Below are 27,234 nucleotides of genomic sequence, written 5' to 3' on the forward strand. Positions count from 1 at the left end.
TTTGCACCTTTGCCGGCGCTTCCCCGGACCTGCTGCTCTGGCCCCGTCGGCTCTGGCGAGGCGCGTGTTGCTGGCGCAGGCGAGGGCGGCTGCGCTCCGGGAGGTCAGCGCAGCTGCCTGACCGGCGGCTGTTGGTGTTACCGAGAGTTCAGTTCGTAACAAACATCGCTCTGCCTAAATGCACGTCTCGAAGTGGAGCACGTGCCTGCGTGTCTGTCCTGGGTGTCGTCGGAGGTGTGAGTCCATAGGAGCTGGGAACAACATAAACCTGAAGACTTGAACCTCCCTCTCCCCACCTAGGGAAAAGGCAGCTTGCACAGAAACTTCTTCTTGGGGTGGTCGGTCTTCTCCACCACACAAGAGAGATGCTGTACACTTTCTTGTGACCAAGGACCACCTGGTTTAAAAACTTGTCATCTGTGGGTGCTGGGGACCTGTGCTGTTGGGGTCGGCTCCCTCCTGCAGCCCAGGAGGCTGTTCACGGGCACGGGTGACAACCCCGGCACGGGACCTGCACCGGAGCTCCCGCGGGGCGCTTTTGGTGGACTTGCTAGCCTCGGCCGACTGGCAAGACAAACGGGCACGGTTGCTGTGAGGGGGGTCTGTCTTCCTGGGGTCTTCTCATGAAAGCTGGAAATCTCTTTTTCAGGTCTGAAGTGCGTGTGCCAGCTGTGCGAGCACACCAACTTCACCTGCCAGACGGAGGGTGCCTGCTGGGCTTCGGTCATGCTGACCAACGGGCGGGAGGAGGTGATCAAGTCCTGCGTCTCCCTCCCGGAGCTGAACGCGCAGGTCTTCTGCCACAGTTCCAAGAACATCACAAAGACCGAGTGCTGCTACACCGACTTCTGCAACAACATCACCCTCCGCCTGCCCATCGGTAAGTGTCGTCTGCGTGGAGAATGCTGTTCAAACGCTTGTGTGATGGCTTGAGAGTGTGGAAATGCTGTGCAGAGGACGTGACCGTGGGAGCCAGCTGATGGGGCTTTTAAAGGCTGTCTGTAAAACAGTGGCTATGTTTTTCCCAGCTTGTTTCAGACAGGGGAATCTAAACTGCAACTCTGTTTAGGAAATGCAAGAAATTAACTTTTCCTCAAAGATATTCCAAACGTCATCTTTGATATCCCCTGAGGCATTAACCATAAGATGAAAAGAAGTGTCTGAAGGAAAAAGGCTTGTAACCTCACAGGTTTTATGGGCTGGAATTTCTTAAGGAAGTTTGTGATTTGAATTGGCATTGGTCTAGATGTTAGGAAAATAATATCTGATGTACTGGGGACCTTCCATGGGGCATGGATCAGCAGCTGTGAATCAGTAATTGTGAGGAGCTGAGAGCTGTTAACTGGTGCATCACAAGGAAATCATGAAGACCTTGCACTGGCTGAAGTTTTACAGTCTCAAACATCTCTGTGCACAATTTAAAAGACCTGCTTTAGATGGCTTGGGAAAGAATTTAGACAAGAGAGGTTTGAAAAGAAGATGGGTAGTTGCAGGTGCTGGCTGTGAAGTGTATAAGGAAAACGCACCCCTGTGTTTTCGGACCAAGGGGTGCCTGGGTTGGCAGCGAGGCTTGACCTATGGTGGGTGGTCCCCCCGCACGCGGGGAGCCCCTCTCCTTGTTGTCCTCCGGTCCGTGTCACCGGGTGCCATGTCTTGGTGATGTGGATCGAGCGGTTACTGGCGGTTACGTTCGCGCGCCTGTGCGTTGGAAGCAAGGGGTTTGCAGTGGCTTCGTTGTGGTCAGAAAGGCGTGTCCTCTCTGTTGATACGGGTCATAGGGCACTTAGGGTCTTCTGGTGGGTGGCGAGGGGGGTCAAGGCCACCAGGTCGTTGCTGGGGGATGCCTTTGGCCGATGCCGTTTCAGCAGTCGTCTTAGTCTGCCTCGAACTTTGGGGTTCTGCAGTTCATTTTAGCAGCTCATAAGGCAGCTTTTCTTTTGTGTTAGATCAGAATCATTGATCCTTGCCCAGCAGGGATGAGAACGTGTAAGATTCCTGGTCCCAATTAGAGGGAGGAAAAAGATTTGCACTTCCAGGAGCTGTGTGTATTACACAGCTGGTGCAGTACTGGAGTCTGCCAGACTCAAAATGAATTTTGTAATGAAGTTGAATCAGTGCTTTCAGTATTTTAAAAAATAAATATTTATACTCTTTTCAGGTTTAATTATTTGACTTTTCTTTACAAGATGGGTGTTTAATCCAGGCTCTTTTGAAAAAGCTGCAAAATATGCTACTTTATCAGATGATACCTTTTTACCTATTTAGACCAGTGAGAGATGTTACATGTGACAAAGATGCAAATTAACACATAATTTACAGTTCTAACTTGCATTTAAGCTGCTATCATATGGTACTTAATTGAAAAGGCTGTTACTGGAAGCACTTGCTGTATCGTATTAGATACAGGAGGGCAGACCATGGGGGTCTTGCTGGGGTAGCCCTGGGGACTGTCAGGTCCTGGTGCTGACAGGCAGGTGCTGGGCGCTGCCGGGGAAGGTCCGTTCCCAGCAGCCTCTCAGAGGAGCCTGACACCGGGGACATCTGTACCCTGGTATCTAATCTCACCTGTTGCTTGGGGCAGGAATAAGGATTACTTAAGTATTTTTTTTTTTCAGCTGACAACAGAAGGGAGTTACTAATAGTGGTCAAGCTCTAGAAATGCAGAAATAAAATACCATGCTTTTTTTTTAAGTTTGGATGTTGGAATCTTAGGGGAAAACTGCTATTTATGGAGGAGTGGCTAAGGCATGTCTGTCGTCCTAGCACTTGAACTGGTTGTTGCAAAACCCCTGGTTTCATGTTTCAGTACCAGGGAAAATTACTTACTTTTTAGCCTGAGCCCTTTGCTCTAAACATTTGGGGGGATTCATGTTAGTTGAAAATTGAACAATGCCAATGTTATTTGTTTGCTGGTCTTTTCTGACAGCCCTTCTTCACATAATTCGTGTTACAGGAAAGCTTCCTTTGGGCCCCAGTACAGATAAAGGTTCCAGGGGGTATAGGTGAGCGTGCAGGTGGCACAAGCCCGGGCTGCCTCTGCAGCACCCGTGTTCTTCGCGTCCGGAGGTTTGGAGCCGAGGCGTACCTGCCGTGCCGGCGGCGGGCTCTGCTGCAGGGAGAAACGGTCTGCATGCCTTTGCCTAGGCTGCATTGTAGGTGCGTTCCTGTCCTTAGGAAGTTGCTGTTTCCATAAGTGAGTTTTCAGGCAACTCTTTGCCCAGATTGCTTTTTTTTTTTTTCCTTCTTTCACTTCTGGTTTTATATGGCACTCAGAAATCCAAACCTAGATCTTGGCTTCCCCGACTGAGGGCAAGAAATTTAAAGTGGAGGCACCATAGCAAGTAACCAGCACTGGAACTAACTGGTCTGGCAAAACATGGAGCCAGGTCTAGGTTTAGTAATTAGTCCATTACCTTACTGACATTGTAAAAGTGCGGGCGACGCCAGGGTTCGCACAGCTGGGAGCTGCTGTGCCGGCCCCCGCTGGTGCAGGGCCCGCGCAGGATGGCCCAGAGGCCCATGTGCAATGCCGCCTCTTCCTCCGGCGCGTCACCGCGTGCCGTTATACGGCTTGTCTCGTGCTCGGTGGTTGTCCCTTGCCAGCTGCGGTGGGTTACTGAGCCACTGGGCCTGTTTGTCAGTGCCGAACTTAGCGCACAGGCTCTCTGGTCTTTAAAACATAGCTGCCTTGTCAAGATGCTTATTTAAGCCAGCCCACCTCCCACCTCCCTCTCTTTAAAAGAGTAATAGCACATGCGGTTTGGCGCTTGGTACAGACATCTTGATACGGAAGTTACATCTGTCTGTCTGTCTATTTCACTCCATCTTGCAGATTCTAGTTTAAAAGTAGAGCATGTGGATATGAAAAGCTCGCCTTCAGGCGGGAGTGAGTCTCACCGAGGAGGAGAAGCCCTGAGAAGGTGCGGTGCAGTGCACGTCCCTGCCAGGCGAGGCAGGAGCTCCGGCAGGCTCTCCCCTGCCTCCGCAGCTGCCCCCAGCCAGGGGCACACGCCGGTCCCTCAGCTCTGATTCCGCCGACCCGCTTTGGCTCGACTCTGTGTTAATTACCGGGGGCTTATGCTGTAAATGTATGACTGGAACACAATAAAATGACTGGCAGCACGAGGATCTCGGAGAGCAGGAAACAATTTGTTTGCTTTGATTGCTCATGCATGAATTTCTGTAGTAAAACTGTAGATGGCAACACGTGCCTCAGCAGCAGAGCTTGTGTTACTGTGCCATGCTTGAGGGGAGGCTGTTTTTGTTTTAAATTGTGTTTTTTTTGTGGTTGTTTTTTGTTTGTTTGGTTTTTGGTTTGGTTTTTTTTATGACGGGTGAAAATATAAATTTTTAAGGACAGATTCAACCTGGATATCTGCTTTTTATATACTCACCGTTAGCAGGGATCTCATGGCAGTTTTTTGTGTTAACAGGTGCTAAGTTTCAAAGTGCAGGGTTAGTTTGCAGTAATTAGGGTTTTTCTTTGTTACCCTGACTTTATTTCCAGGTTTCTACTCTTTTAACTGGGATGCTTTGTGCCCCAGCAGGTGACTTGAGGTGACCTTCCCCTGTCAGTGGGGTGTCGTCACGGGGCTGCAGAAAACGACCTGCATGCCGCTTCCTCGGCGGACCTTTCTGCGAATCTCTCTCTCTCTGAGAAATTGCCTCTGTGCACCTCAGCATGTAACAGACTATTCTGAGGAGTTGCTAATAAGATCTAGAGGACTTCTTCCAGTTGTAGACTTGTGTCTCATAGGATTTTTCAGGCCATATTTCAGATCTGGGAGGTAGTGCTTGTGATCTCTGCCCCCACCCCACTCGTGAGCGGGATTTACCCCACTCAAAAGCCTGCTCATAGATGACAGACCTTCACCTGCAGCCCTGGAGTAGACTACTGGAGCTTCTTATAACCCGACGCGTACGTTTGGTTGTGGTGGAGGGTGGTGTTTGGCCCCAGGAAGAGTAAGGGCAGGCTGGGAGCTTGTTTCCTGTCCCATCTCCAAAGCAGCAGAGTTGATGTTGGCTTCAGTTACCTCCTTAGGTGGAGGCAGTGACTCAGCAGCTGTTGAACTGGAGCCCGAAGGCTCAGATGCTTCACATTTGTTACCAGATGTAGTTAACAGGACTTTCTTGAGCTCTGGCGTCTTTGTGTGTCTATGGATGTGTGGAGAAAAGTGCATTCTGCTACTCACTCTAACCTCTTGATCTTGAAAGACTTAGTGACGCTGGATGTTACATCTCCATCTTTACAGATGCTGAAAACTGAGGCTGGATGGGTGCAGGTGGGTTTGCAAATTTGTCACAGGATTCTGGGCTTTCTGACCAGGATTTCAGAGGCTGGCTAAAGAAAATGTCAGCCCCTCTGAGAAAAAACATGGGGATGAGTTCAGCGTGTACAGCCACGTGTCTGTGAGCTGGAGGGAAACTTGCGCACAGCAAAGAATTAGCTGGTTTTAAGGTTTTTCCTTCAAAAGTACCTCTCTGATTTCAGCAAAAGGCAGCACGCGGCAAGAACGGTCTCTGCTCTGTTTTGGGTGACCTGGCACAGCGGCATCTCTAGAGCTTGAGATGAAAAGCATACAATTTCTGTTCTGTATTTGCATAATGGAATACGAGTCAGAGGAGAAAGGAGGCTTTATGGAACAAGATTAAGCTAATAGTGGGATTAACAAACTGTATAATAAGTAATTTCCAGCTCTCTTCTTTATTCCTATTGCCCAAACTGTTCAAAGGCACAATTGGCCCTCGTATCACCCACAGTGGCACACACTGGGATGAAAGAAAAAGAAATACAGGAGAATTCCTAAGACAAAAATCCTTTGACTATATACGTGTTGCCAAGAGAGATGAATGGTACCAATTAGACTAATTGTTGGGCAAGATTCTCATATTTTGTTCGTTGTTTTTTTTTTTTAATATCGACTGTAGTTTTTTAATGAACAAATAATTACTGTTCATTTACCTGGTTTGAAAATGCCTAAAGACATTAAAGGCCTTTTAGGAGAATGGTGCACTTGGATATGTTAGTATTAAAGAAGTCGGACACTACTGTACCAGAAGTTTTATAAGGTACATATTAATCCAGAAATTAAGAAAAATCAGCCTTCAACCAATGACCTTCTGAATAAAACAGTGTTTGAATACAAATTGTAGGGGAATCTCTTTTGATTGTTCATGGGCCTTGAGAGCTTCCCTGGGTCCTGAAGGGCAGAGGGATGTGCCAGCTGTGCTGCGGGTCAGGGCATGGCTCAGGCTTTCCCTCTCCTTTACTTTTGGTGTTCCTTGTCTGTTACTGAACACGGTGAAAAGGTCTGACTTTGTTTTCCCAGCATGGCCTTTGTCCAAGGATAGAGTTAGAAGGAAGGTCTGGACAGTGAGGGAAGAGACAAAACAGTTCTCAGTAGCTCTCCTAAGATGCTAGTGATGGATAAAACCAGGGAGGATGGGAGCAAAAAAAGGAGGGAAATATTTTGATACCTTTTTTCTCTCTTCTGCGTGGCTGCTTTGTTGCCTCTTAACCCTTGGTTTCTGAGAGCCACTGATGGAGCTCAGCGGCCAACATTAACAGTTTGTGCTTCTACTCTGCTGCAAAACAGTAACAGAAACCTTAATTCAGCTGACTGTTTTCTGGTTTGGTTTTTTAACGAGGAAGATGAGCTTGCCTGCTGTGGCACGGGCAGCCTTGGATGGAGGTCGGGGCTCAAAAACAAAATGAACAAGTGGGGAGGAAGAGCTGGATCTAGCACCTTCCAGCCTTCTAGGGGTGGGCTGAGCCTGGTCAGGGGGCTTCGGAGAAGATGTGATTGCTGGCACCTGTGTAGGCCAGCGTGAGAAGCGCTTCATCCCGGTAACAGCTGGCCTGAGCACATTGGCCTCTGAATTACAGACGTTTTCTTTCTGGCTGTCAGAGGTTAGCTGTCCATGACCCAAAGGGGGCTGCCAGCTTGGCCTGTGGCAGTGCAGAGCTGCACGAGGTGCACCAAACCCGTTCCTCTGCACGTTGGTGCAGTTCCGTGCCGCGCCGCTGGTGCAGTTCCTGGGGTAACCCCCCCCGGCTGGACCGATCTCCTGAGGGTCTCTTCAACAAAACCCCTGCGGGCAGACCTCCAGCCTGTCGTAGCTGCTCTGGGGATGACTCGTTCTGCAAATGTTTCACATACTTCTGTCCATCTCGGCTGTCCCAGATTTGTCTCTGGAGGGATTGGTAAGAATGCCATGGAAAGAGAAGGCAGGACTGGGGACGGGGAGGGGGGAAATAGCAATTCTGATACAGCTAAGAGATAACCGGATGCATTATCCCTGATGCGTTTGCTTGAACTTCTGGATCCTTAAGCAGATCTTTTCCAGCTGATTTCTGAATGTCCTGAAAGGGATGATGGGGTCTGTAGTCATGGTGAAAGCTGGAGAAACTTAATATTAGACTCTAGTCCAAATTGTGTACTTCTGAAATTGTTTAAAAGCATTCTGTATGTCTGACCAGAGCCCCCCCAATAGATGCAATATATTTTCTTACTACAGTGGAAAGAATTCCCCTGAGTAGCTTAGGAACTTAAACATGCAAAAAAGGCCTTAAGGTGTCCATTATATGTCAAAAGCAAGGCAAACATTGTGTGTGAGAATGTCTTTGCATTGGAAGGGAGAAAAAACCTTCCTTTTTTTTTTGTTGCCTGAAAGTACTTTTTTATTTACATAACTTGGAACGTAACTATACCATATTGTGAAATTGCTAAATATTGCCAGATGTGCTATTTTTGTTTCATACATGGCAACATGTCTTCAGCTTCTATTCTTGATTATTAAGTTACTGAATAGTACATTTGAAATCAGATTGCAAAATGTTATGATGAATGGTGTTGATCTGATGGTTTTAGGTAGTCGTGAGGGATTTTCTTATTCCCAGAGAGTTTAACATTGCACAATTGCTGTAAACGTTACCACACTTACTTGGTGATGTTGCCTTTAATTACTGTTTGTACCGTGCGTGTCATGTATTTTGCACTTGTGAGTTTGTCACTCCTTCTGTGTGTGGTTTGTGCTGTGGGAAGTGCCGGGGATCCCCGAGGGGCCATGGTGTGCAAGCCCAGGAACGGGCATGGCGGTGGGACACCGTGCTGCAAGGCTTGGGACTGAAGATGGCCTACAACCAACTGTAACGGAGAAATCACAGCACTGGTACTTCTCAAGTCTCCCACTTGTGCTCTATGAAGAACTGGAAGGGGTTTGAGTAGTTGCCACCAGCCTTGATCTGCACTTTGTCTTTGGTATAGACTAAAGGATGACAAAGGAGGTTCCTGGTTGACTCCTTCCAAGAGACTTCTCTAGACGGTCAGGATCTCTTCATTTCCCAGGAACTTGATGGAGACCCCGGGCAAACTGGCCCAGACACCTCAGCTTCCAGTCTCCCTGCTAACTTGCCCTCTGCACTTGAGCTCTCTCAGCTTATTGGCACCTCGGAGGAGACCTGTAAGCATCACTGAACCTGGTTTTATTCTGAACAACTGTCACTGCGTAAGTCATAAAGCTGGTGTCTGTTTGTATTCCTGATGCTGGACTGTCACCCTCCTGAGTGGGTGTGAGAGTGTCTTTGAATTTCGCTTCTGCTTCGCTCTGATGTCTCACCCACAGCCCCAGAATGGCCACGAGCCTCTGGCTCTGCTCCCTCCTCCATCCTCCTGTGTCAGCTGAGGTTTCTGCCGCTCCTTGCCCCAGGGTGTCAGAACGAGCTCGCTGGCCTGCTGTGCTCACTGTGCCCCTGCTAAACCTGCCGCTTCCCCCTGCCTGCCCTGCTGCTTGCCTGGCTCCCAGAATGCCATATGGGAGGGAAATAGCTCTCATAATTAAGTCCTGATGCAGTTCTCTCACAAAGCCTGCACTGCAGTTCTTTGATGTGCTCAGATGTGTTTTCAGTAAAAATGTGTCAGATCACTTTTCTGTTAAAATTCAAGACTTCTCTTTTTTCCCTGATAAAAATGGTTTTGTTGCTCTTTTTGAAAAGATATACTGAGCATTTTTTATGAGCCCCTTAAAATTCTGCTGTAAAACCTGTTTCGGCTGTTTAAAATGTGCAGACAGTGCACTGCAAGTTACAAATTGTCACATCCCAGAAGTCTCACTTAATTCTGTTGGCAAATCTGTGAACTGAACCTAGATTTGCATAACGTGTGACAAGGCAGGGTACGTGTAGCCAGTACAGTAATATGCCTTTAATGTTAAAAACCCTTCAAAATGGGTACTTATTTTAGGTTCATCGTGAGTCGGCAGCATGTCCTGCAATGAAAAGAGTGCTTGTGGGAGTGCACGTTTCTCCACTCGCCTTGCTGCATGCCTCGGTGCTTTGTGCTTGTTGTCATCACCCAGTTACTCCCTTAGCTGCTGGTCGGAAATCACGGCCTGGGCAGTCTCTCCAAACGCAGGGTGAGCTGTTACGGCAGCGATGTGATGTGCAGCTAACAAAAGCTAAGCAAAGTGACTTATCGTGCCCTTAGCGAACTTGGCTTTTCCCCTATTCAAAGTATCTCTAGGGCTACTTCCCAGTTTCTGGGAAGTTCTTTGTGTATACATTGGGATCTATATAATTTTAAGATAAAATGAAAGCCAACGGTAACTGTTACTCTTTTTTGCCTGTACAGATGTGCCACCTGTAACGTCCAGACTCTGAGGAAACAGGATTGAAAGTAAAGGAAAAAGAGAACAAACCTGGAGATTTTTAAGAAGTTGCTTCTGGAAGGAGTGGTGCTTCTGGGATGGAGGGAGCTGCAAAAAAAGGAGGAGAAGGAAGGAGCTGGAAGGAGCAGGAGGGGGATACAGGCCAGGGGTGAATGTAGGCGGCGAGAAGGGACTGCTGTGACCCAGCAGCGGACCACGTGCTGGTGGAGTGACGAGCTCTCCAGCAGCAGACGATGTGGGCATACGGCGAGGGGCAGGCACCAGGACCGCTGCTTGCTCTCTGCCTGCCTGTTGGCATTCGACATGTGCAGCACCCACTGGCTCTGCAGGTGCTTAAGATCACTCGCTGCTGGGAGCAAATACTTTCCAGTAGCACTGCTTGTCGCTGGTGCTTGCAGCAGGGAGAGTTGCTGCTCCAGTTCCGGGCACGGAGTTTGCGTGCCAGTCTGCGAAGATGCCCCTCTGAGTCTCTCCCCCTACCGGTTCAGCTGTTGCTGTTCAAAGCTTCCTGATTATTTTCCTTTTCATGGAATCATAGAATCATTAAGGTTGGAAAAGACCTTTAAGATCATCAAGTCCAACTGTTAACCCAACACCCCCAGGCCTCCTAAACCATGTCCAAAGTGCCACGTCTGCCTGCTTTTTGAACCCCCCCAGGGACGGTGACTCCCCCGCCTCTCTGGGCAGCCTGTGCCAGGGCCTGACCCCTCTGGCAGGGAAGACATTTTCCCTCACATCCAACCTAAACCTCCCCTGACGCAGCTTGAGGCCGTTCCCTCTCGTCCTGTCACTGGTGACTTGGGAGCAGAGACCAACCCCCCCCTCACTCCAGCCCCTCTCAGGCAGCTGCAGAGAGCGAGAAGGGCTCCCCTCAGCCCCCTCTTCTCCAGGCTAAACCCCCCCAGCTCCCTCAGCCGCCCCCCAGCACACTTGTGCTCCAGACCCTGCCCCAGCTCCGCTGCCCTTCTCTGGACACGCTCCAGCCCCTCAAGGGCTTTCTTGTCCCGAGGGGCCCAAACCTGAGCCTGGGATTCAAGCTGCGAGTACTGTTTGCACTGGCCTAGAAACAAAAAAGTTTTATATGCTGTTTCTTTCATGTTATGTTGGTTTTCAGCAGGTGATGGAAAGAACTGACATTTTACAGTATCTTGTGTGCACTTGTCTTTAACAGCAACTGCCGAGAGGTAATGAATCTGTGGGTGAGGACGCCGGTTTGGGTGAAACACTCTAAGGGACTGTGGTGCCAAACACCCAGGGGACACCTCCTCACCCCGATGCCTCGTACCAGCTACGCGCCCCACTGCGTGGCGCGGCCATCCTCCCCTGCAGCCCCCGGCACCGCGTGGGGTACGCGGCGTGCGAGCCGTGCGGTGCTGTGCGGCAGCTCTGCAAGGCGCAGTGCCCAGGACAGCACCGAAGTTTGAATGAGAGAGACCTACCTACCGCGCTTCATACCTGCTTTGGGGAAATCTCTGCCGTGTGCAAACATAATTAGAAGCAGCCTAGGCATTCAGTGCGTCGGTTAACAAGCAGCAGTTGCAAGGAGGAATCCTGCTTGCAGGGCGCTTACAAATCTACCAGAGAACCCCAAGTGTCCTGCGAAAGCCTGTTAGAGGAAAAGCCTGTGGGCAAGACACGGTGACTTTGTGCTCAGAATGATTTGAGTTGTGCGCTGTGAATAGACACGGGGCCTTCCATTGTTAATATCATGTTTTCTCGCTTAGTTAAAGCGCACAGTGCTAAAACATCAGGAAGAGAAGAAAAAGCACCGAGCTAACGCTGCGCAGCGAACTTTGCTCCTGGCACTTCTGCATGATGGGGCGCGTGGCTTGACGAGGCCCGGTGAAGAAGTAGTACTTCTGTTGTAGCGTTAACTGGAGGAGAGTAACCGTCAGTGCTGAGGACCGTCGGGCTGCGGGGTCTCTCAAAATTCAGATCACACTGTACCCGTTGCTTAGCGGTTGCCTAAAGGGAGAAAGGGGCTTTTTGTTTTCTAGGATGGCTGAGAGGTGGCTTTGCATGGTGTGGAGTTCATGGTTCTTAAATCTTCTGTAGCCTGTAGATCTGCTGTTTGGTACTTGTGATTCTGAGTGTTGAGGGCTTTTTTTGGGTCGTGTTTCTGTTTTGTTTTATTTTTGGGTGCTGTGGGGGTATTGGTTGTTTGGGATTTTTTTGTTTCAGTTGTTTTTTTTAAAGCCTATTTACAATTTGGGGGGCATTAAGGCATTTGTGTGCATGTGCAAGTAAATACCTTAATAATGTATTCCTATCACTTCTTGATATGTTTTTCACCCCTATAGTTTTAAAAGGGAAAATGATCTAGGACAGTCCCATTTCTTGACCCTTGTGAAATGCAGCTTCATGGACACAAGTTCCAAAAGTGTTCTGTCTTAGAAATCCTTTTATTGCCTCATTTGCTAGAACTTTGTATTCCTGTATGCATGAAGTGTTAGGAAATCGTTTTTTCCAAGGATTTGTTTTTCAGCAGGGACAGTGTGCTGGGACATTCATACACAGGCTTTCAAGCGTGGGAAGGGTGCTGCACCCACTGGGCGTTCCTCGCTGAACGCAGATTGCCTGCGTGTGGAGCTGCTGTCTGTGCCACTGTGTGTGAAACGCAAATTGCTGCTGTCGGGGTGGTGGTTGTGCCCAAGCCTACGTCTTGCTCGTCCTATTTCTTGATCTTCTGCAGTGGGAGGGTGGGGGATCAACCAGCTGCAGACAAATGGCATTTTGACAATGCGGGCAGATTAAAAATGTGTACTCTGTAGGGTCCCTGCTGCGTTTTTGGAAGGAAATGTTTTGCAAGGAGATGTTCTTCAGGTGTTTGCCATCTTGAATGGCACCGAGAGGTGGGGTGGGAGTAACTGGAGAAGCTGGTGGCCAGGAGGCACTGTGCTGTGAGAAGTCTGCATGGGTTTAGCAGCAGATAAAAGTGGAGACACAACCAGACACTAGCCTGCAGGAGGGGTCAGCACATCTGAGGAGCTTTCCGGGGGCTGTTCATGGGGGCCGGCGTGGTGAGGGTCTGTACGGCACCTTACCTCCAGCTGTGCTGCCGCCAGCCGTACGCTGCTGAACGTCCCCGCTGGGGTTTCCTTGGGGAACTGCTGGTGGGGCCATCTGTCCGAGATGGTGTTCAGTGGCGATCACAGCGCTAACCTGAGTCCAAGCCACCTGCAAAAAAGGCGTTGGGGCGAAAAAAAGACTGACTTAGAGAAATGTGGTCTGTCTCGCAGCTGCCAGTCCCAGTCAGGGTGACTGTGGGAAATCGCTAAATCTTAACGTAGTTGCTCTGCAGCCCTTCACTTACCGCCTTTTTCCCTCCACCCTGCTCTCCCTTGTTTTCCGAAAGCGTCGGAGTCTCCCGGCAGAGCCAGCACGGGACCTGTGGTGCTGGCGGTGACGGTGGCCGTGCCGGTCTGCGTCCTCTCCCTGGCGGCGGTGCTGGTGGTGTGCGGCTGCCAGGGCCGGCGCTGCGCCCGTGGCAGGGCGAAGCCGCCCAACGTGGAGGAGCCCCTCTCCGAGTGCAACCTGGTGAACTCTGGGAAGACACTGAAGGATCTCATCTACGACATGACGACCTCCGGCTCTGGCTCTGGTACGTGGGGGATGCCCAGCCCGCCGCCCTTGTCAGCGAAGCAACGGCAGCCGCGCGGAGGCAACTCCCAGAGCACATTTTCTTGATGCTTAAACCAAAGGCCTTGCTTGTAGGTTGATGAAGAGCGTTGCCTGCCAGGCAGAGGGTGCAGGTGGGAGCCTCGTCTCAGAGGCTCTTGCACTGGCGACAAGCTTTATGTCAAGGGAGGCTTTGTGCTGATATGCTTGGGCACACCTTACAGCAGCCATAGGGCTTGCTTTGCTCTCTTTCTGTTAAATTGCAAAAGTTCCACTCTTTGTTTGAATGGAAGAGCTGAAAAAGTTGATTCAGAAGTCAGTTTCAAGTGTGAAACAAAGCATTGCTGGCTGGTGTGGTGTAGCTGGTGACAAAAGGCACTAAATTAACTGAATGAGTCGGGATGCCACTCCTGGAATTTTTACACCAGAATAACGTTACTCCAAATTCTTGTTTTGAGTAGAACGCCAACCTTTTTGATGTTTTTCCCATTTCTGATATCCTATCTACTACGATGCTTCTATTGTTATTGAGAACTTGTTAAATCAAAGAAATGCAAAAATGAGGCAGTAATTCAACAATTCCAGCCCATCAGGCTGGTGGCACGTCTGGGGCGTACAGCCCAGCTTTCTGTAACTAGAATTTGTATTCACTTGCAAAATATGTAACTCATGCTTACTTTTATTTATAAGTGGAAAGTTCATAAATTGTACTTAATTTACTTCATTTTCCAGGAACTGCGTACCTTTCAGGATTAATTTATTGAACTTCCCTAATGTTTTTGCGCAGATACATTGAGTAGACTGTGGCTTTATTTACCCTGAAGTTTTAACTGTTCGTAGACATTGCTGAGCTAATAACAGGGCTTTATTTGTGCTGACCCTCCGTGGAGGCAGGCAGAGCCTCATGTGCAGCCGGGACAAGCCTGTGTAAAGGCAGTAGTGGCTGCAGGTGTGAGGGCTTTGTCGAGGAAACCAGAGGGAAAATTTGAATAAATTTGAATAAGATGACCTTCAGCTTATAATTTTCTCTGCCGATTATTTTGCTCTGTTAAAAGCAAGGTTGTCTTGATTTTCTTAAAGAAATACTTAAGTCCCAAACAAACACAGTAGCCAATCAAACGAGGCGGGGGCTCATGGCTAGCAAAACAAAACGAAGCTGCTATGATAATTTATTTTTATTTTTGAAAATTTCAGCCAGAACAGATCAACTCATTGACTGCAAAACAAACTGTAGCCCATATCAAACCAAATTACGTAGTTCAGGCCTGGTTTTTTGATTTTTATTGTTTTTTTACATTTATTTGGGCTTAGGGAGGTAGAGTTTGGGGAAAGGAAGGTACCTGTGCCATATGGGTCTCCTGGCTTTGCTGGAAACTATACCTGCGTAGTGGTTTACTGAGGACCACGGGAAGGGAAGAGAGCGCAGCCTTGGGCAGGGCTGGCAGGCGTGGCGTGGCACGTGGCGTGGCAGAAGCCCCTCAAGGCTGCTGAGGACGTGGCAGGCGATGCCCAGCATGGGGGCGGCGGGGCTCTGGGGCCCAGCCCTGGCATTTGCCAGCACACGGTTCCTGCAGTGTCTTGTGGCTTTTTACACATTGGCCCCAGTCAGTCTTTTTTGTTTTGTCAACAGAATAGCAAAGCTGGGCTTATTTTCCAGGCAGGCCATGGTGTACACGCCAGCTTTTCAGACCTTTTCTGTTTCTTTCACACACACACACACACACACACCCCCCCCGAAGGGTACGTAACTCCTGCCGTGACCCAGATTAGGTTATCACCCTCAAAGGAACCGCGGAGCTTGTCCCCGGTGTGAGGGGGGATCGCGGGTGTTCCTTGGCCGACTGACAGACACTAGGCTGTCACCGGCACGCACCAAAACCTGGTGCTGTGGCCTGCGGTCTGCGTGGGGCTGTTGGGAGGGAGAGCTCGCCCCGACTCGCTTTGGGACTGAGGTTGTCTGTCGTACCTGGTGACAGACGCAATGCGCACTCATCTGGCGAATAACGCTGAAAGTAACGGTTGTGGGAGATTTCGGCTGGGAGAGGGCTTTCCCTTGGTACTCTCTGAGAGCAAAGTCACGATTACAACTTGCTGGAAAATTAACTTTGTGATTTAAAAACCACTGGTGAACTATTTCACAAATATCCGTCTCTTCTTTTTAAACTAGGCTTACCTCTGCTCGTACAAAGAACAATCGCAAGGACTATTGTCCTGCAGGAAATTGTAGGAAAAGGCCGATTTGGTGAAGTCTGGCGTGGAAAATGGTGCGGGGAAGACGTAGCTGTCAAAATCTTCTCCTCCAGAGATGAACGGTCCTGGTTTCGGGAGGCAGAAATTTATCAGACGGTTATGCTGAGACACGAAAACATCCTGGGCTTTATTGCTGCCGATAACAAGGGTATGCTGCGAGCCGTGTGTGAGGTCCCGCGTGTCTGTCTCAGAATTGCTTTTGATGCCCCTGCTCCCATCTGAAATTCCACTTTGCACCTTGCTGCTCTCTTGAGCTCCTCCCCGCTGGGGCGGCCAGCAGACTTGTTCATTTGCATGCCTGAGCTGGCCACAAAACGGGGAAGGCTTTTCCTGGCTAATTTTTTTCATAAATCTGAAAAATCTTGCTTCCTCTGGGTAGATAATGGGACGTGGACTCAGCTCTGGCTTGTCTCAGAATACCATGAGCAAGGGTCCCTGTTTGACTACCTGAACAGAGGCACGGTGACGGTGAAGGGCATGGTCAAGCTGGCGCTGTCGGTGGCCAGTGGCCTGGCACACCTCCACATGGAGATCGTCGGCACGCAAGGCAAGTGCTTCCCTTCCACTTGTCCTTCCAGTAGTTTAAGGAATTTCAGTGTTTGCAAAAATGTTTATGGGTGATGTGGCATGTTGAAGCATTTTACAAACACTTATACCACAAGAAACAGTATTGGTATGACTGTGATACAGTATAAACAGAATAGGGATATAATCTTCCCACTTTCCCTGTCTGTCCCTCCTTCCACATCTTTAAGTGGTGTCTGTGGGAGCAGCAGTGCTAAAGGAGGATTTTCTGAGTGAATTTGGAGGATGAACTTAGTTTCTCGTTTCCTGTTTTATTCCTGAAATACAGATATTGGAACAAAAATGCCCTCAAGGCTTTTTTTAATTTGATGGCCTTTAGCAGAGCTTTACTTGGTACAAAATAGGCTTCAATATTTTTTTTTTTTACAGGGTATAGTAACAAAGTTGAATAAAACTGGTTTTGCCTCCTTGCTTGTTACATTAAAATTCCTACTGTTGTTATCAGAATTGACGGCGCTTTCGCTTTCTGTGAACAGGCAAGCCAGCGATTGCACACCGAGATCTGAAATCTAAAAACATCCTAGTGAAGAGGAATGAAAGCTGCGCCATCGCGGACCTGGGCCTGGCGGTGAAGCACGACTCGGTGCTGAACACCATCGACATCCCCCAGAACCCCCGGGTGGGGACCAGGAGGTGGGTGAGGACGGCTGCTCTTGGCCCTCCTGGCCCCCCATCGGTGACTTCCCCCTCTGCTGTTGGCGCCTGCCGAGCGTCGGTGGCAGACCTAAGCCCTCTGTCCCCGCTGGGCTGGTGGGGAGGGCAGCTGCCAGCCCCGGCTCGGGACAGAGATGACCACCCCACGCAGTCGGTCGCCCCGGGTCCTTCTGGGCGGCGCTCCCAGCGCGGGGACGTGTGTGGATGTAGGCAGCCTCAGCGTTATATTCATGACCTCGGCCGCCTCCCTTGCTTTCACGCAGCATCACCGTCCCGTGTCCCCGTAGGACCGGCTCGTACCTGGCGCCGGCGTGCAGCGGCGCTCTTCTGTACCATCTCCCTCTGGCAAACTGACCTTTGTGTACTTTAAAGGTATATGGCTCCTGAGATACTTGATGATGTGATGAACATGAACATCTTTGAGTCCTTCAAGCGTGCGGACATATACTCTCTTGGGCTGGTATACTGGGAGATAGCCCGAAGGTGCTCCGTTGGAGGTGAGCTTTCTGGCCTTTTCATTTTGCAACCCAGACTGCTTTTGCCTTATATAAAACAAAACCGGTTATGTATGTCCCTCCCCCTGCACTCTCAGCTTTCTTGACAGTCTGTGGTGGTACAAGTCTGTCATGGAGCAGTTGTTCGAGGCGGCCCCAAATGTTCCTCTGCGCGCTCTCATTGCCCGTGAAAACAAATAATTGGAATTTATTCTGGAGCAGCTACTCTGGATTCTGCATTACCTACGCAATAAATCTTTCCTAGGGATCACTGAGGAATACCAGTTGCCTTACTATGACGTCGTGCCTTCCGATCCTTCGATAGAAGACATGAGAAGGGTAGTTTGTGAGCAGAAGCTCAGACCAAATATTCCAAACCAGTGGCAAAGCTGTGAGGTAAAAGCAGTTTTCCAGTTTACTAAAAAGCATATTTAAATTGAGACAGAATTTTTCAGTGGGGCAAAGGGAACCCGATGTCCAGCCTCTTCTGAATCTCAATGTTTCGGGTGTCTGGCTGTTCTTCAGCTCCCAGATCAATACGGAGGCAACTGCACCAAATGCTGAACTCTCTGGAATATAGGTCTTAATTTATGATATTACTGTTGTATTACCATTTAAGAAAGCTGTATTTAATCTTCCAGTATGGCACTTAAAAAATTAAAAGCAGGAGGTGACGGTTTTATTCTTGACCCGTTCTTTTAACTTCTGCCTTGCAGGCGCTGCGAGTAATGGGCAGGATAATGCGCGAATGCTGGTACGCCAATGGCGCCGCGCGGCTGACCGCGCTGCGCGTTAAGAAAACGATTTCACAGCTCCGTGTGCAGGAGGACTCCAAAGCCTGACGGAGCTCCCTGGAGCGAGAGATGGGAATGAATTCTTCTGTTCGTCTTTTAACGTGTGATATTATTTTTATTTTTGGTCTACCTCACATAACGTGGTTCAGTATTTAAGTGCCCAAACCAGAGCACTGACATCCAGCTTCATCTTTGGCCACTGGAAGGGGCAGCTTTTGGCTCGTAGTTCGTGTTTTATACAGCAAGTCAATGACTTGCTTTGGTTTTCTAAAGTAAATTAGACACCAGGCTGATTGCAGAAAGGTGCTTGAAACACTGCAACGGTGTAACGACACCTTTCGCTATTGCGCTTTTTATCCTCGTTGAATCCAAAACGTATTGGAAATAGCTGGTATTGGTTAAAGCCTGTTTGCAAGAGAAACCACACGTTTTATCCTCAAATGAAGTCAAAGACCAAATTTAATCAAATTTTTTTATATATTTTTATGCAGGAATCTGAAAAGGGGTTCTCAGTAAAATGCATTTTAAAATCCTATATTTATCATTACCTAAGTAAAAAAGATGGAAATTCCACTAAGCATATATATTGTGAACAAAAGCGTCTACCTGTTTTTTCATTAACTTTTATTTTTATTGTCTTGATTTCATATACAATATCATAGTTAGGGTTTGGAGTTATTTTACTCTGTTCGTTTGTTCATTGAATATACTGATCAAGGGACAATTTTTCTGTTTACCAGTTAGTAGGAAAAATAATGGAGGCAATACTTTTCTGATAGGATATGTAGGGATGGAATGGGAGAAATTCCACCTAAACTGAGAAAGGATATATTTTTAAACAACATCTTGCCAATCTGTCACTGGTAACGTTTTTTTAGTGCCTTTTGATGTTTTTGGGGGAAGCTTTAACAAAAGTAGGGCTCAGCAAACAGTTGAAAGCTGGCAGAAAGGTTCGTTTCTTGCTGCTGCGACGCTCCGCGCAGCCCACCTCGCTGTGTCGGGGTGTGCGGGGACGCCCACCCGACCGGGAGCCGCGGCTGCGGCGTTCGGGAATGGCAGAGCTCCTGCTCGAGGCCGTGTGCTGGAGCAGTGCCCCTGACTTCGGGAGATTAACGTGCTTTCTACCACCCTAGCTTTTGGCTCTTAGAATGAATGTTTCAAATGTACCTGCACTCTGGGCTGGATCGCTGTTTGCTGTTGTCCGTCACGGCCGAGGGACCTGTTAAAATGTAAATTTAAAGCGCTGATGTCCTTGCACAAAGCCAATACAGCCTATTCAGATGTTTCCTATGGATTTCTGTAATAGCACCAGGTTGGTGAAAAGTATCATATTTCCATAATACTGCAAGCTATAAAAAGCGGGCTGTTTTTTCAAAAATCACTGATGCTCTGGCATTTTGTGAATTCTGCCCCACTCTGTGGTCCACACATTTGAATATAGTATTCTAATTTTTTTAATAGCCAAAATTATACATTTCATAATAATATGGTTCTTTAAATGCTTCTACATCCAGGTGGCCCATGGAAATTAAGCCCATAGATGTTTCCAGAATACCAAACCTTTCCAAAAACGCGGTGTAGCGCCGGCAGCTCTGTGCAAGTAAGCTGTTAGCTAATTACGGTATTTAAGAGCAATCTTTCAGATGAAACCTCTTGAAATGGGGCTCTTTCGTGGAAGAATGGGTTAAACTTTTACTGAGTGGGACGGTCAGTAGTATCAGTACTCAGTGTTTCATCCTGACACACACTCTCGGGACATTATGGACTCTTTATGGATGTTAATTGCCCCACAAATAGGCTCTAATGGTAATTTACCTGTTTGCATAACTTCCAGACAAGCAGGAATGCCTAGAACGCAAGTCTCTGCCTCACTTCATGGTCTGTTAGCTGAATGGTGGAATATTTCTACTAGATTGCCAGCAGATTTTTTTTCCCCATTATGCTTTCTGAGGTATAATCAAAGTCATCTTACAGATTTAATTCTGATGTGCTTCAGCTGCATGAACTGCACCAGGGAGCTCAACAGATGCGTGCTTTCTAAGCTGTTTGAGGGGTAATTGTTTCAACTGTATGATCCAAAGCGTGATGCTGACTGGAGTATCAAAAGATTTGCAAACATAAGATCCAGGATTTGTTCTTGTAGATGTCACTTGGAAAAAAATCTGTTAAATAGGAACAATCAAGGTTGTTTGGTTTTTTTTACGTGGGAAAAGGAAATGTTTTATCCGTTGAAGTCAACTTCTATTGAATTTGCAGCATAAGGTGTCTGAAATCAGTGGTAGTGGAGTAAAAGTAATTTTAAATAGTATGCTGATTTAGGCCTGTTTCTTCAAAAGTATTTAAACTGTGCGGGTGAGACGAACTTTTCAGAATTGCTTTAGCACTCGGGAAGGTGCCCAAGAGGAGCCGGTCCCTCTTTCCAGAGCTCCTGGCGCTTGCAGACCCAGTTAGCTCCTCTTCCAAAAAAAAAAGAATCAGATGTTTGTGAACAACCAGAGTAGCGTGTCAAACTATGCTTTAACCCAGTGCTTTAGAGCAGTTAGCAACGAGGAGGGCGTATCAAAGGGTGAAGTCTACTGAGGTGACAGAGCCACCTTGCAGGGTGACCTACCTGCTGGCGTGGGGCACCCATGAACAACCAGCCCGAGGAACTCTGAAGATGGCTCCAACGTGTTTCTGGACGTCTGCTTCTCGCAGCGTGGTGCAGGTGCACAGTCACAGCACTGCTTACCCGTGCCGGAGCCGTAAATTAAGAAACACAAATAGTTGTTTAAAATAACACTGAAATAATGGAAGGAAATAATTTTAAAACAGGAAGTACTGTAGCTTGAAAAGGAGAATGCAATGGAATGCCCTCCGTCCCGAGGCCGCCAGCCCCTATGCTGACAGCAGGTACGGTCTCTGTTAGCAGGACGGTTCATGGTTGAGCAGGCTCATGACTGTTCAGAGGGGAGCAGAGGGGAGAGCGGGGTTTGCTGAGCGGTGCAAAGAAGCCATCTCGATAGCAAAGTGTGTGATGTTTGCAGCAGCCTTGATGCATTAAGACTCATTAATGAAAACTTGGTCAGCCGCCGTACAAAGCGCAGGATGACCAAGGGACACCATCAGCTTCTCTTATACCACTTCTAAAACATATTAATTTTTTTGCCTAAGATGGGGTCATTCTTTGAGCTTCACAGGGAGAGTGATCAGGATGGTCTCTAAGGATATTTCTTCCATTTTAAATTCACTCCTATGCACTTTTAATCTATATTACCCTTTGAAAGTGTCTATGCCCTTGAAGTCTCTCTGATAACTGTTCCAGGGAATTCTGTCCTTGTGACGGGATTGCATGGTGGAGGAATTTGGTGTCTGTGCAGAAGCTCCTCTGTGTCAGGAACCGTGCCAGACTTCAAGTGGCGCTGGGAAATTAGGAAAAATGTGCTTTTGGTGTAAGGGACTTTGGCGACCCGCGCTCGGGGCAGAGCTAGGGGATGTTTAGAGGAGGGTTTACTGGGTTACATGGTAGTGAAGGGGCAGCCAGGGACGGCGCTGCCTGCTCCTGACTGTGATCAGGGCTGTGATTGGGGCTGCTCCCGCTGCTCGGGTGTTTCTTGAAGCCCTCCCCTGCTCCGGGGACCAAGGTACGGCCTGTGCGCGTTGTGTCTACCGAAATAAATGTGGTCCCTGCCTTTGGGAGGTGCGGGTGGCTGTTACGGTGGCCTTACGCCACAGCATGCCCAGTTTTTATTTACACCGTGGTGTGGTGAAACCAGGCAGAGTGTTCAGGGGGAGCTCACCAGCACAAGCCTGTGTTCCTCTGCGGTTCCTCCATGGTCTGCCCTGGGGTGCGGCCTGTTCCCCCTGCTCTTTTTAGTTTAATCTTGCTTCAGAAACCACTGCAACCACCATCAGTAACTTCTTTTTAGTTGTGAATGCCACTTTTTCTTATCCATTTTGTCAGTCTTACGGTGGATTTTTAGGCTATCTTTTTTCAGTTTCCCTCCTGGAGTTTCTGAAAATTGTTGAACAACCCTGGAATTTGCAGAAGACCCTTTTGTGCCAGGCTGGGGAGGTGTGCAAGGGGAAGGACGCTCTGCGCAGCCGGGCGCTGGCCTGACTCGGCTGCACCGCTCAGGTCACAGCTCTGCCCTGGGAATACTTTAAATCTTCTCGTGTGCGTATCTCATGGCATGAGACGTTATGGCCTGTATGCGCTAGCTTTCACTTAGCTCAATATTTTTGCACTGTTTTTCTTTTTTCTTTTGTTGTTGAGAGGTAGATGTACGTTTTAGGAAACTAGAGTTAAACCTAGTTGACCAAGGGAAGCCAGTCGATGTAATATTTTTGGATTTCAGTAAAGCTTTCAATACTGTCCCTCACAGGATCCTCCTGGACAAATGCCCAGCACATGGCTGGATAAACATGTAATGCAGGGGGTGAGAAATGGGTTGATGGGTCGGGCTCAAAGGGTCACAGTAAGTGGGGTTACATCGGGCTGGTGACCGTACCTAGTGGGGTTCTGTAGGGATCCATCTTAGGGCCAGTACTCTTAAACGTCTTCATAAATGACTTGGATGCAGGACTGGAAGGAATATTAATTAAGTTTGCTGATAACACAAAACTGGGAGGAGCTGTTGACACTCCCGAGGGCAGGGAGGCCCTGCAGAGGGATCTGGGCAGGCTGCAGAGCTGGGCAGTCACCAGCCATATGGAGTTTAACAAGGGCAGGTGCCAGGTTTTGCCCCTGGGGCAGGGCAGCCCTGGCTGTACAGGCAGCCTGGGGAGCAGCTCTGCAGGGACCCGGGGGCTCTGCTCGATGGCAAGTTGAACCCGAGCCAGCAGCGTGCCCTGGCAGCCCAGAGGGCCAGCCGTGCCCTGGGGGGCACCGAGCCCTGCATCGCAGCCGGGCGAGGGGGGGGATTGTCCTGCTCTGCTCCGCGCTGGGGCGGCCTCACCCCGAGCGCTGTGGGCAGCGTTGGGTGCCGCAGGACATTGTGGGTATAAAGCTACTGGAGAGAGTCCCGAGGAGGCCACGGAGTTGGGAAGGGTTTAGAGGGGAAACCGTACGAGGAGCGGCTGGAGTCCCTGGGTTTGTTCAGCTGGAGCAGAGGAGGCCGAGGGCAGCCCTCATGGCACTCTGCAGCTCCCTCCCGAGGGCAGGAGGAGGGGCAGGGCTGGTCTCTGCTCTCTGGTGACCAATGCCAGGCCCCGAGGGAATGGCGGGGAGATGTGCCAGGGGAGGGTTAGGCTGGGCATTAGGGAAAGGTCCTTCCCCCAGAGGGTGGTGGAGCCCTGGCACAGGATCCCCGGGGAGGCATCATGGCACGAGCCTGGCGATATTCCAGAAGCACTTGGACAAGGCCCTCAGAGAAATGGTGTGAATTCGGGGCTGTCCTGTGCAGGGACAGGAGCTGGGCTCGATGGTCCTTGTAGGTCCCTTCCTACTCAGTACAGTCTATGATTCTACGCTAACTGAGCCAAGGGGCTGATGTACTGGGCTTCAAGATGTTTGTAAACTGTATGCTCCTTTTAAAAAAACCCAAACCCCAACCCCCCTTGTTTTAGTGACTTTTCCCTCAGTGTAGATTTGTCCTGTTCAAATTTGAGAACGGAGATTATACTGAGCCACTTCTTTGTAGTTTTAGGGAGGCTTAGGTTTCTTGAGAGGTCACTGATGTTCCTGTTAATCTTCACTTAAGGCACAAGTTCTTAAGCTCGTAGAAATTTTCAGGCTCAAGGATGCTCAACAGCAGCCACCTTAGTTAGCCTCTCCTAATTGATGCTTCTAGTTTTGGGGGAGTTAATAATTTTTTAACATTAATTTCTAGTAACAACCTAAAGCATAATTCATGGGATATGAACTGAAAGGGAAGGTTAATTAACATTTTCTATAGCACCTAATTTTTTGTTTGTTTATTTCCTGAACTGCCCCCCCCGATACCCCATGAGAAATTCAAACTGTAATCTCTTTTGCACTTTGCTATTTTTATAGTAATTTGGACTCGACCAAGATCATTCCCTCATGTAATCCTATAATGAATCCTATAATACTTTAGTCATTGTTGTGTCACTTTTTTTGGGAATACATTCAGGAATTATAAATGAATTTGTTTAGAAACATGTCTAGTCCCTACAACAAGTCTTAATGTTGAACAGAGTGAGGTCTTCTCTTGGTCCCTATCTGCCCGGGTCTCCTGCAAGCATTGATGGGCTCAAGGGTGTCCCCAGCACACCCCTGCCAATGGGAAGGAAGTTTTTCTGTTTCTCATTGCTGTTGAGAATGGTATCGTACAAACTGCCTCACCGCTACGGGGACATGTTTAGCACCAGGACTTCCACCCGTGGCAGGGAGTGCTTCTGCAGGGCTCCCACCCGGCTGGTGGGTTTTGTTGTGAGGTCAGGTGGGAAGATGCTCTGTCGCATTGTTTGGGGTCTACAGATACAGATGCACGAGCACCTTTTTGTGTAGTGGTGTGTGTCGATAAAGGTTATGGCTCAAAAATTCCTGCTGTGGTTTAGCAGTGGTTTGGTAAAGCTGCCTTTGGCCTGCGTGCCAGCCCCATGCCACCACACGTGGGTGCGACCAGCAGCAGCACTGGGAGTTAGTCTGCTCCCGTGAGTCGGGCCGCTGTCGCCTCGGCAGCGCAGGCTGCGTGTCTGTGCCTCGGAGTGGTGCGGCAGGGATCGCCCCTGCGTGCTGTGCTCCCTGTGAAGCTTTTAGGGGAAGACACGCGTGTTCTGTGTTAACAGGCAGCACAGCTCATGAACGTATAGGAAGTAAGCATTAAGAGGTACAATATATTTCTACAGAACGTAAGAAATGTGCAATAAGTTGTAACCAAAGGCTCTGAATGTATTTTTGGCATAAATAGACCGAATGACTTTTGAATGTAGCTTTTACATTTGTGTCTAAATCTGCTGTGGCTTTCAGTCCCCAAAATGTGTAGTGTTTGGTCAATCTACAAACGAGTTTCTGAGTTGTCTGGTTTTTTAAAGAAGCTTTAATATTTTATCTGGAAGTACTGTAACAGAACTTAGTATAGCAGTATAACGCTAAAATTCAACCTTTGTATTGTGAAATACCTAATCTGGTGTACACTGCAGCAAGTTATTTTTAAAACTGTTGCTAAAGTTTATTGCTTATTGCAGCTGTCCTGGATGTAAATAATTTGTTTAAATGTTGTATTTTGTATGCATATTTTACATACCAGTATACTTTTGGAAAGATGTGGCAATTTTAATAAATTAAGCACAGTCTGCCATTGTGTTCCTGTGATGTGTAGAACTATTATTTTTATGTACATCTTGTGAGGGGAAAATGGTTGAGGGCTGTTTCAGGTAACTTGTAGACATTGGAGGTTTCAGGTGCGAAACGAAGCTCTTCCGCCAGCACGTGCCCCCGGCCTCTCACCTGGCTGTGGCCAAAGGTGTGCTGGGCAGGGCGATGCTGCCACCGAGCACGGGGCTCTTGGGGCTCTGCAGAGACTGCGGAAGGACAGGTTCCTGCTGGCCACCGCTGCCTCAGCTTCCCATTGCTGCTCCTGGCTGATGCGCTGCTGAATGGGGAGTAAGTCCTGTGTGGAGGGGCGTCCTGCTTGCTTCCCGGGCTGCTGTGCTGGTAGGGTGGCATGCAGCCATGGGGCACGGCCTCTGCCTGGCTGCTCCTCCCTGCCTGTGCCCTTCCTGGTGTACAGCAGACATGGTGATGCATGAAACATGCAGCTTCTGCTTATGGCTATCTGGAGCCCTTGTTCTAGTAAAGGCAACAAACAGCTAGTAAGCACAAGTGCTGCAGTGCCGTGTTCCTGGTACCCTTGGGCCTCCCTGTCTGGGGAACAGCAGCTTCTCGCCCATACTGAGAGCCACCTTCCTGAGATTATGGGGTTGACATCTTGCACCTGAGGGAGGAGAGCCAGCTCTCGGCTTTAGCACGTTGTTCTTGCACCTATGCTGATGGCTGAGCAACCTTTCATAGAAGTCCCTCGATCCTACTCTTCCAGCTATTTATGTTTGCAGTGGTGTAAATCCGAGCAAGACCTGCTCGCATACAGGACTTCAATTCTATAGTCTTTGCTTGCCTGAAAATCCCCATATCGTAACCATAACACAGGGATTTAAGTCAGGTTTTATTCAAATTTAAGGCATGTCAAAATGAAATCCACCCTGCTACTACCCAACAGTATCAAGACCTCCATGGCTTTTGAATGATACTGTGGGTTTTTATTTCTTTCTTTCAATGCCCACTGTATTACAGACTTGTAACAAACCTGTGAGTTTGGTCCCTCTGCAACAGACAGTGGGATCCATAAGTGCACCCTCATGTTTTGGTAGTTGGACATTTCAAGGAAGTTTGAATCGCCAGGTCTGATGCTGACTATGAAGTGCAGGTTCTGGCTTCTGTAAGGCAAGCGGTGCCCCTGGAGCGGGTCCCCGGCCAAACAGCCGCAGCCTGTGGCGCGTCCGCGAGCGTCAGCTGCCATCCCCTGGCCAGCGCCGTGCCGGGCGAGTGTCCATTGCCTGGGAGAGCAAAATGCTGTAGCCTGAAAAATCCCTGCTTCCTCGGAGACCCCTGCTCCCAGCACACGTGGAAGGAGGAGCAGGTTGCTGCTGTGAGCCAGACAGGTGCATTCCTGCATGGCTGCTGGCCCCGTCTGCTGCATCCCGGCTCGGCGGCAGGCTTGGCACTCAGCACCCCAGCAAAGCGCCAAGGGCCTTCACGTGGGGAGAGGTGTTCATGGGGAACTGCTCAGCAGAGGATTTGGGTCTAAAAGAGAAAGAGCTAATTCTTCATTTTCTTGTTATTAGGTAAACCAACTGCACAGGAGGCCACAGGAGTCATCACAGCATCACAGACTGGCGGGGGCTGGAAGGGACCTCTGGAGCTCACCCCATCCCACCCCCTGCTTGAGCAGGCACACCCAGAGCAGGGGCACAGGGCCGCGTCCAGGCGGGGGGTGAATGTCTCCAGGGAAGGGACCCCACAGCCCCTCTGGGCAGCCTGTGCCCCTGCTCTGGCACCCGCACAGGGAAGGGGTTTGTCCTCATGTTCAGGTGGAGCTTCCCGTGTTCCAGCTTGCGCTCGTGGCCCCTTGGCCTGGCGTTGGGCACCACTGAAAAGAGCCCGGCCCCGTCCTCCTGACACCCGCCCTTCAGATATTTATAGGCACTGATGAGATCCCCCCTCAGCCTTC

General features: G+C 49.1%; 1 protein-coding gene across 1 annotated transcript; it reads left to right on the plus strand.

Moving 5' to 3' along the window:
- The first annotated feature begins 654 nt into the window (after positions 1 to 654).
- ACVR1C (activin A receptor type 1C) lies at positions 655 to 25,304 on the plus strand. Its single transcript, XM_075092703.1, has 9 exons — positions 655 to 880; positions 2,057 to 2,059; positions 13,022 to 13,267; positions 15,452 to 15,682; positions 15,914 to 16,081; positions 16,596 to 16,752; positions 17,146 to 17,270; positions 17,533 to 17,663; positions 17,984 to 25,304. The coding sequence occupies exons 1-9, from the start codon at positions 727 to 729 to the stop codon at positions 18,107 to 18,109; spliced, it is 1,341 nt and encodes a 446-aa protein (XP_074948804.1). The 5' UTR covers positions 655 to 726; the 3' UTR covers positions 18,110 to 25,304.
- Positions 25,305 to 27,234: the final 1,930 nt, after the last annotated feature.

Source organism: Phalacrocorax aristotelis, chromosome 5 (assembly GCF_949628215.1).
Source record: "Phalacrocorax aristotelis chromosome 5, bGulAri2.1, whole genome shotgun sequence".
Taxonomy (NCBI): Eukaryota; Metazoa; Chordata; class Aves; order Suliformes; family Phalacrocoracidae; genus Phalacrocorax; species Phalacrocorax aristotelis.